Source organism: Lathyrus oleraceus, chromosome 5 (assembly GCF_024323335.1).
Source record: "Lathyrus oleraceus cultivar Zhongwan6 chromosome 5, CAAS_Psat_ZW6_1.0, whole genome shotgun sequence".
NCBI lineage: Eukaryota > Viridiplantae > Streptophyta > Magnoliopsida > Fabales > Fabaceae > Lathyrus > Lathyrus oleraceus.
Window position 1 is genome coordinate 255,111,237 of NC_066583.1, and position 8,960 is coordinate 255,120,196.

Consider the following 8,960-nt stretch of genomic DNA (forward strand, 5'->3'; position numbering starts at 1 on the left):
TCACAAACATTGCCTCTTAAGGAGGACTTCAGACAGTTGCCTGGCCAAGTAACAGGCCAGGTCTTCCAGACTACATGAAGTAAAGGAGGCATACCTCAATGCAAATTGCTTATACAAGCAAAGCAAAGCAAAAAGTTCACAAGGAACTAAGCAACTAAAGCACCTGAAACAGTCAAGCAGATGTTAGTATGCAACTTCAAACAAAACAAACAGAAACAGAAACCAACAGTCAATTGGAGGCACATGGATGTGCAAGGCACAAGGCTTATGGCATGTGAGCCAAGCCACCTACAAAACAAAGAGGTTAGGCAATGATGCTTGGATAAGCTCAATCAAAAGAATTGGTCTTAATGGCCATTTGATGGTCAACCTGAAATTACAAACTCAAAGGTGAGTAGCAGGACCACTAGGGCAAGCCTAGGGTCAAAAGTGAATGAGAAAGTCAAGACAGCAAGGGTCAAGTATCCAAAATCATGTTCAAACCATTAGGAAACACAACCAATTGGGTTCACATTCATACCAATCACTGTCATCATTTCATGAACCAATTAGGTCAAAGTAAGGCAAACAGAAACCCACAGAAGTCAACAGAAAGACTTGATTCAAAACCAATCTAAACATTTTTCAAAAAATCACCAAATAAATCATGATCAACCTAACACATAGCATGGTAAGCATGTCAAATTTCATCCCATTTGGACCAGTTTAGGAGGTCAACAACATTTAATCGGGACTTTGTCAGAATTAAAACGAACACTGTGTGAAAAAAAAATCCTAAGTGTTTAAGGGGCATGTTCCTACCCTAAATTGATTTCACACAAAAATCCCAGGTCTGAAAGGTCAAAATAACCACATGAAACACACAACAATGGGATTTAATCAATAGAACTCATAAAATCGGGATAGATTCACAAAATGGTCTAAAAAGTCAACAAAGTCAAACATTCATGTTTTTGGTATTTTCATGCTCACATATTTATTCTATGTTAAATAAAATAAAATCAAAAGATGAAAATCAAAAATGGAAGTTCTAAAAGAAAACCTAAAAAAAAAACCTTTTTCTCAAAAGAAAAACACAAATGGGGAGATGGGATTCGAACCCCTCCCCTTGGCAATGCAACTCAGCGCGCCCACCACTGGGCTGTGGGTCACTTGGTGACATAAGCCTGCTTCCGAGTCAAGACAAACAAAACAAATAATTCAAAAACTGAAACGCGCGCGCCCTGGCATCACCTCCATCTCCACAAACAACTATATTTTTCAAACTTTAGAAACATATGTCTTCCTCTATAGTGAACGAAATCAAATGAAATAAAAACCAATGTTCATCTATTTCATGTGCTCAAAACAACCATGGTCATGAATTTCAAAATGGTGCATTGTGCACAAAGATACCTCGTGGTGAACACCGAAACCCTAACTCCCTAGCAGCAAAACTCAAAATCACACATAAGCAAAATTGGATAAAAGTAAGCATTCAATCATGTTCAGGGGGTTGAATACAGCATTTCTCATTCACACATCAAGTCATGAAAACCATTCTATCAAGCGATTCGAAAGCAAGTTGCTAACCTGAACAGGGCAATGTTGAATGTGATGTTAGAGGTGCTTTTAATGATGCTAGACGATCCCTTTAGCTCCTTTGATGCTCCAGGAATGTAATGCCTTTGAGAGTTTGCCTTGAAACCTCCTCAACTGTTCTAGCCAATTCAAGTTGCAAGTGTGAAGACTTGAAATTTGGATATGATGATTTAATGATTACAGATGGGATTTTCTGCCTACAATAGCTTCTACTTGTTATATGGAAGGTGTTTGAATGGATGGTTTGCAAGGGACTTGAGGAAAATATGATTTTGCAAATTTGGATTTTGGAGTAGAAAATGAATTTTTGCAGTGGTGAGTTTGTTCTATTGGTTTGTTAGCAGTTTTTTGGAAGAAAAGGCCAAGGATATGTATGTGTATCAATGAGATTTTCTGGTTTGGTTGGTGGTTTTGGTAAATGCAAATGGGATATGAAACTAGGCATGGCCAAGCTTTTTGCTCATTGAGCTTTGGGACAGGTTTGCGAAGAAATGGCCAAAACGCAGTTAGGTGGTTTTAGAGATTGTAGGAAATTGGTTAGATTTTGTTGGTTAATGCAAGTGGGATGAGCCTGTATGAAGGAGGTTAGGTCATGTTGGTTTGATGATGTTTGGTCCACTTGTGCTTGGACAGCTTTTTGAAAATGCAAGGCAGGTTAGGTTTAGTTATGTTGGCAAAGTTTTGAAGTGATGCAAAATAGAGGTGAACCAAACTGTCATGGTTGGCAAGGCAATGTTCTGAGTTGGACAGGAAGAAAATAGGAATGCAATACCAGCAAGTTAGGTTTTTTGGTCCACTTGTTTTGGACAGAAAGAGTGATATGCCAAGGCCAAAAAATGAGGGAGTAGGTGCAGGGGTTTGGAATGGATGAGGTTTTGGCAGAAAATACACAAGCAAGGTGAGGTGAATCAAAAAAAATCTGCTGCAGTGCTAGGTTGCTTGTTGTGGTCATGAATTTTGACAGTTTTTCTCTTTCAATTCTGCTGTTAGGAACTGCTATTGTGACTTTTAAACAGCACTTGCTATCTTGCCAAATGCCAAGCAAACCTGTTTTTGCATCAGTTGACCTTTTGTTGGTCTGCTAGGTTTCATCTCCTTGCAGCACATGGTAAGGCAGTCGTGTCATGAAGCAAGGCAAGGATGAGATCTTTTTTAGGATGAGTGAAAAAATGTTTTTTTCTGCTAATGGTTTTGGATAGCAGAAAAATCAGATGCCCAATGTCAGTTTTTGTTCTTTTATTGCCAAGTGTTTTTGTTTCAATCAGCATGCCTCTTTCTTTGCCTTGGCCAAGTGGCTTTTTTCTGATGCCAATTGCTGCCATGACAGAAAGAATGGCCTCAATTGCTGCATAGTACATGGCATGGCATTGGTCCTTTGAACTGCACAGCAAGGTATGGTTTTGGGCTGCTGCAGCAGGTTTTCTACTGTCCTATGTGTGTCCTTTGCTGCTGCAGTATTGTGACAGGAAATGATGAGAAGAAATGGTATTTGGCCAAACTAGTTTAGTTCATTTTGTGTGTTTTGGTTTGACATCAAATGATCAAATCCAAGCATAATAAGGAGGAGGTTTTAAAAAAATCAGTGAGAAGTGTTTGGTCTCTTTTGGTTATGGCCTCAAATTTGAAAATGCAAGAAAGTGAATTTGAATGAATGAAGCTCCAATGGTTTTTTCTCTACTGTGCTGCTGCTATATGTTTTCTGCTGTTTTGGTTGCTAGTTCTGCAATGTGATTTGCTCCTTGCTTCCAATGCTGCTATTAGTGACAGAAAATCATGCCATGCCCTGCTGTTGGATAGTACAAATTAAGGTGTGGAAACATGGATCAATGGTTGCTTTGTACTCATTTTCCAAAATTCAAGTAAACAAATATGGCCATATGTACTATTGGAGTATGGCTGCACTACAAGGCCTCAAAAGTGACAGAAGAATGATCAAAAAAATGCTGCATAATTGCTGTCCTCTTGAGGTACAAGGCAAGGCATGGACAAGTATGGTGCAATGGTACTTTTCTTGTAATTCAAGCAAACAAACAAGATTCACATGTTCTGCATAATTTGGCTTTGCAAACACACTTAAAATGACATTTATGAGCTTTCCCAATTGGCCAAATGCTGAAAAAATGTTTGAGTCAAAAAGTCAACTCTTGGTCAAACTTTGAATTTAAATGAAAAAGGTCCAAAAATGACATTTTGATTGGTGAAGTTTTGGGTCATGAAATTTATATTTTTGGAAAGAGGATGAAAAATGTGGTTTGTAGGAAAAAACCCCACCAAATTTGGCCAAACGGTTTGGGAGATATGGCCCTTTGAAGTTCAAGATTTTCTGAAATCGATTCGATCATAACTTGCCAACCACACATGGGAATTGAGAGTTCTAGGACTTTTTGGAAATGGGAGAACAAGATCTTCAACTTTCATGTTGGGCAAAAATTCAATTGAGGCTTGTATCATGATGTAAGTTTGAGGATCAAAACTTTCCATTTATGGCAGTTTTCAATTACAGGCCCAGTTTCTATTTTGGGAAATTCATGATCTGGCTTCAAATTCTTCCATGATGGTGTTTGGCATGATGTATGATGACTATTTGGACATGAATGAACTCCCACAAACCAATTCCAATCATCAAATCTCTGATTAAATGGACAGTTGACCAACAGTTGACTATTAGGGTTTTTGTCTGATTATGCATTGACTGATGAATTCCAAACCCTAATTCCTTGAGAATTTGACTTCAAATGATGTCCCAAGTTGTATTAACTCTTGATTGTTAACCATGGTGCCCAAATTCCACAAGAATGACCACCATCCACTGCTTTGACTGACAGTTGACTTTTCTAGGGTTTTTGACTGTCTGGGCATGAACTGCTGACCTCTGAGCCCTTAACCCTTGACATGAACACTTCAAATAGACCTCCAAACCATGTGAACTTGTTGGACAAACCCCAAGGCCTTGGTTCAATGAGAAATTCCTTTGCTTGCTTGGTTGACTGATCAGGAGATTAGTTTGACCTAATTCTTGACTGCTTGCACTTGAGGCAACTGAGGAACAATGCAAATGCTATGCAATGGATCATGACATGCTATGACCTAATATGAAAATGTATGTATAATGATAGGTGCAAATTTGAGGTGCTACAGTGTGTTTATAAATACCACCCCTCATTGTAATTGAAACATACAACAATAATTAATAAACTATTTTCCCTCAATCACTCTCTAAGTTTCTCTCAATTTATCATCATTTGTTAAGTAACTTGTGATACAAGTTACCCAACACTTGACTGACTTAGAGTTTGTCACGATTTTGGCAAGATAACTTATACTTGAGAAATGTTTGCATCATTTGTATTTAGTTATCTTTAATTCAAATAGATTTAATTCGTCAACCTAACATAAATTAAATATAATTTAATTAGTAGTTATTTTTTATTAGCTTGTTAGTTATGGCTCTGTTTGATAAAAATAATGGTTGGCTGATAAGCTAGCTAATAGTTTATAGTTTATGGATGATAGTTAGTGATTAATAACTTATAAATTATAGTTGATTGGTGATGATTGATAGTTGAGAAACTAATTGAAATGTTAGTAAAATTAGCAGTTCAACTAGATGATAAATGTAAAATGACATAAAAGAATATTTTTTAATTAATAATAAAAAGAAGCACAATCTACTCAAATCCCGAAAAGAATAATATATTGAAGTTTGGAAGAAGAAAAAAAATCAATTAAGGAGAGATGAAGAAACCTGGAAACGAGAAGAGCAAGTTTGGCGATGGACACTAGTCGCCAGAGTAGTAGTAATTGATGAAACAAAGTAACAATGATAGAAATAGAGTAGGAAATGGGAAACGAAGAAAGAGAGGAGAAGATGATGTAGAATACATGTTATTCTCCCTCTCTCTCTCTCTCTCCCTCTCTCTCTTGTAGAAAAATTGATCTTTGGTACTCTTTGTATTTAATACATGATTGTTTTATTTTAAATTAAAATCAAGGCTTAAATAGGTAAATCGTCTATGTATGTTTGTGAGTTTTTTTTCCGCCTCTGTATCTTTTATTTCTTAAAATAGTCTGTGAATGTTAAAATCATTTTGGTATTCATCCTTAATGTTCTAATCCGTAGGAAAATCATTTTTTACTTGGGATTTTGCTGACTCAACAATTAAATAAATAAAACATTTATAAAACATAAATGTTCACCAAGAAAGATGTTATTCACGACCATCAACATATTTTGACCACGTAATAATGAAACAACTCGTTGATAAGCAGCGGACAATTGTAAAACATTTGGTATTAAAAGCCTCAACAATATTACTAGTTTTAAAATACAGTTCAGAACATCATAAATTAACAGAAACATATGCAACATAAAAAGAATTGACAAGACAGTCAGTCCCCTTATGTTACATATCAGAGTGACCCAATTATGACTCGAAGAACAAGCAACTAAAGAGGCACAACATTGACCTCAAGTTCAAGATCTAACTTAGGTACCTAATTATTTGTACTCCAGAGGAGCACAGACACAACAATACAAAAAATAAGTGAGAATACATTCAAATAATAAATGGTGCATAAACATTCAGGATAGATTCACACATCTACGAAATCATCCACATATCAGAAAGCACACTAACATCATGTATTCATGTTTAACCCATATCACAATCATTTATACACAATCATGCAAGAGTACTCATTATTACACAAAACATCTCATCATCATCATATAATATAATGCAATAATGAATCAAATAATCCACATCATGGTCCCCACTCTGAACCGGACTCACAACTCAACTCTATATGATTGCGGTACCAACTCAACACTTGGTTCTTCATATGAACCTGGTTCCAATATTTGGAAACCCCAAGCCCCTACTCTGAGCTCTAAGCCCTCACTCAAGGCTTGGGACAAACCACTAGTCCCAACTCTGAACTAGCGAACATGTCTCTTTCACAATAACAACGACATATGATGAATGATAATTATTCATACAATGATACAACATCACAATGAATACAATCCCACTCTGACTGTAAACGTCTACACAACAACAACATGGTAAGGACTACAACCCCACTCAAACTATAAATCATCATGCACTAATACATCATGAGTAGTTCTCTTTCCAAACCACTCGCCTCATCAATCACCAAAAGCATGTATAATTATCATCAATTATACAGATGATTCAATACATACATTCAAAAAATAATTGAACAGTCACAAAAAAAATCATTTCACCAAACCACTACCACTACATAGCTCTATGTTTCATCTCTCTAACGCTTCAAATGTCACATTATTTGAACTTACAGAATAAAACTTATGATAAAAACAATCTTTTTGCTCAATTTGTCTTTCTGATTCGAATCAAACAAGGAAGGGGATACCCTGAAGGATATGATTCAAATCAAAATTACAGTGGAAATCTCTGGTTTGAATCAAATCAATCTGCAACACTTTTCTGCTAAAATTTTCACCATTAGAGGCCTTCCGAACCTCCGATTTCGATTCCATAAAAACCCAAACGCTTAGAATAATTCATACATCAATTATATCACATTATATCATGAATAACACATAAATTATCCCAAAAATAACAATTATACTTTTTTTATCATGAAATAATCCATTATAGAGATACCTCAAAATCCCTAGTTCAACATAGTTTTGTCATAGCATCAATGGAATCATGAACATCAAACAAAATAACAACAAAAACGCATATTATCACTTCAATCCATGGCAAAACATAATCACAATATTCATCTATCATGTTCATAATCAATCAATAGAGAAAACACAAACCCTATTGGAGGTTAAGGCCAAACATGTCACATATTCACCAAAAATAATTATTTAAATAAAATACTTAATTAAATTAATTAAACAATTAAATAAACTAATAATTAAATCGGGGTGTTACAACTCTCCCTCACTTAAAAGAATTTTCGCCCACGAAAATTACTTGACGAGAAAAGCTCTGGATAAGACTCTCTCATTCGGATCTCAAGCTCCCTAGTCACACTGCTACCAGCAGGACCTCCCCAAACAACTTTCACTGAAGAGATATCCTTGCCTTGCAATCTCTTCACTTCACGATCTTCAATCCTCAACGATAAATTCTCCACTATCAAGTTCTCTCTAACTTGAATATCATCCAATTGGATCACGTGAGAAGGATTCGGATGTATCTCCTTAACTGATACAAATGAAATAAATCATGAATGTTAGCAAGCGGGGGTGGCAAGACAATCCAATACGCCACTCTCATATCCTCTGCAAGTTCTGGTATGTACCAACAAAACATGGCGTGAGCTTTCGAGACTTCAAATCTCGACCAACTCCAATTACTAGAGTAACTCTCAAAAACATATAATCCCCCTCTTAGAACTCAAGTGCTCTCCTCCTCTTATCGTGGTAACTCTTTTGGAGACTCTACAAATCCTTCATCTTTTCTTGGATCATCTTGAACTATCTCAGGTCCAAGCATAACACTCTTGTCGCATCTCAAAAAATATGATCCTTCGGGATGGTCGCAGAAAAAATGATTCAATCAGAGTCGTCATCTATCATACCTCAAAAAATATGATCCTTCGTGATGGTCGTGGAAAAAATGAGTCAATCAGAGTCGCCATCTATCGTACCTCGAAAAATACGATCCTTCGCGATGGTCACAGAAAAAATGATTTGAACAGAGTTGCCACCGAACTTTATTTATTCCAATGAAGGAATAGGAAAATATCGATAAAACCTTTGAAAAATAAAATAGTCGTCTCAACCATAATTGGGATTCGGGATTCGATTATGCAAGGTATTAGCAGCACTCACGTCCATTGTACTCAATGGGAACCTTTTTGTTATATTTGCGATTGAACGTTAGCTTATGGTTTACTTACTAAAAGGGGAAATATGAGATTTTATATTAGTTGTCATACCCCAATTTTGTCCAGGAATTCTAAATTCATCTGATACATGTTCATTTGTCAAATTTTGCATTTTTATCTATATGCATTTTTTATCATCTAATGAAGTCAGCATAACCATGCATATATGTATTATAGTAAAAAAGTCAACATAAAGTCAATATTTTACATGTTGAAGAATTTGAGTAAATTTACATTTTTTAATATGCATTTAAAAAAAGAGAGGATAAATTCATGATAATTTTTATTTATTATCAAAATATTCATTTAAATTTTATTAATCATTTTCATGCATTATAAAACAAAAATCAATGCTTCTAGAAGGTTCAAAATATCTCTCATTTATTATAAAATTATTCCATGCATATATTACATCATTATTCACTATTTAATTAAATAAGCTTCTAGAATAAACTCACATTATTTGCATAATTCATAAACCACTC

The 8,960-nt window shown here is 35.5% G+C and overlaps 1 protein-coding gene across 1 annotated transcript; it reads right to left on the reverse strand.

The window, feature by feature from the left end:
• Nucleotides 1–7,527: 7,527 nt before the first annotated feature.
• On the reverse strand, nt 7,528–7,963 carry LOC127080059 (uncharacterized). Its single transcript, XM_051020391.1, has 2 exons — nt 7,888–7,963; nt 7,528–7,790 (listed from the first exon to the last, which is right to left on the reverse strand). Exons 1-2 carry the CDS (start codon nt 7,961–7,963, stop codon nt 7,528–7,530), a joined length of 339 nt encoding a protein of 112 aa, XP_050876348.1.
• Nucleotides 7,964–8,960: the final 997 nt, after the last annotated feature.

Coding starts and splice junctions, on each gene's coding strand:
- LOC127080059 (XM_051020391.1), bottom strand. CDS start 7,963: ATGTTTTTGAGAGTTACTCTAGTAATTGGAGTTGGTCGAGATTTGAAG. Junction 7,791..7,887: donor GCTCACGCCATGTTTTGTTG/GTACATACCAGA, acceptor CATTTGTATCAG/TTAAGGAGATACATCCGAAT.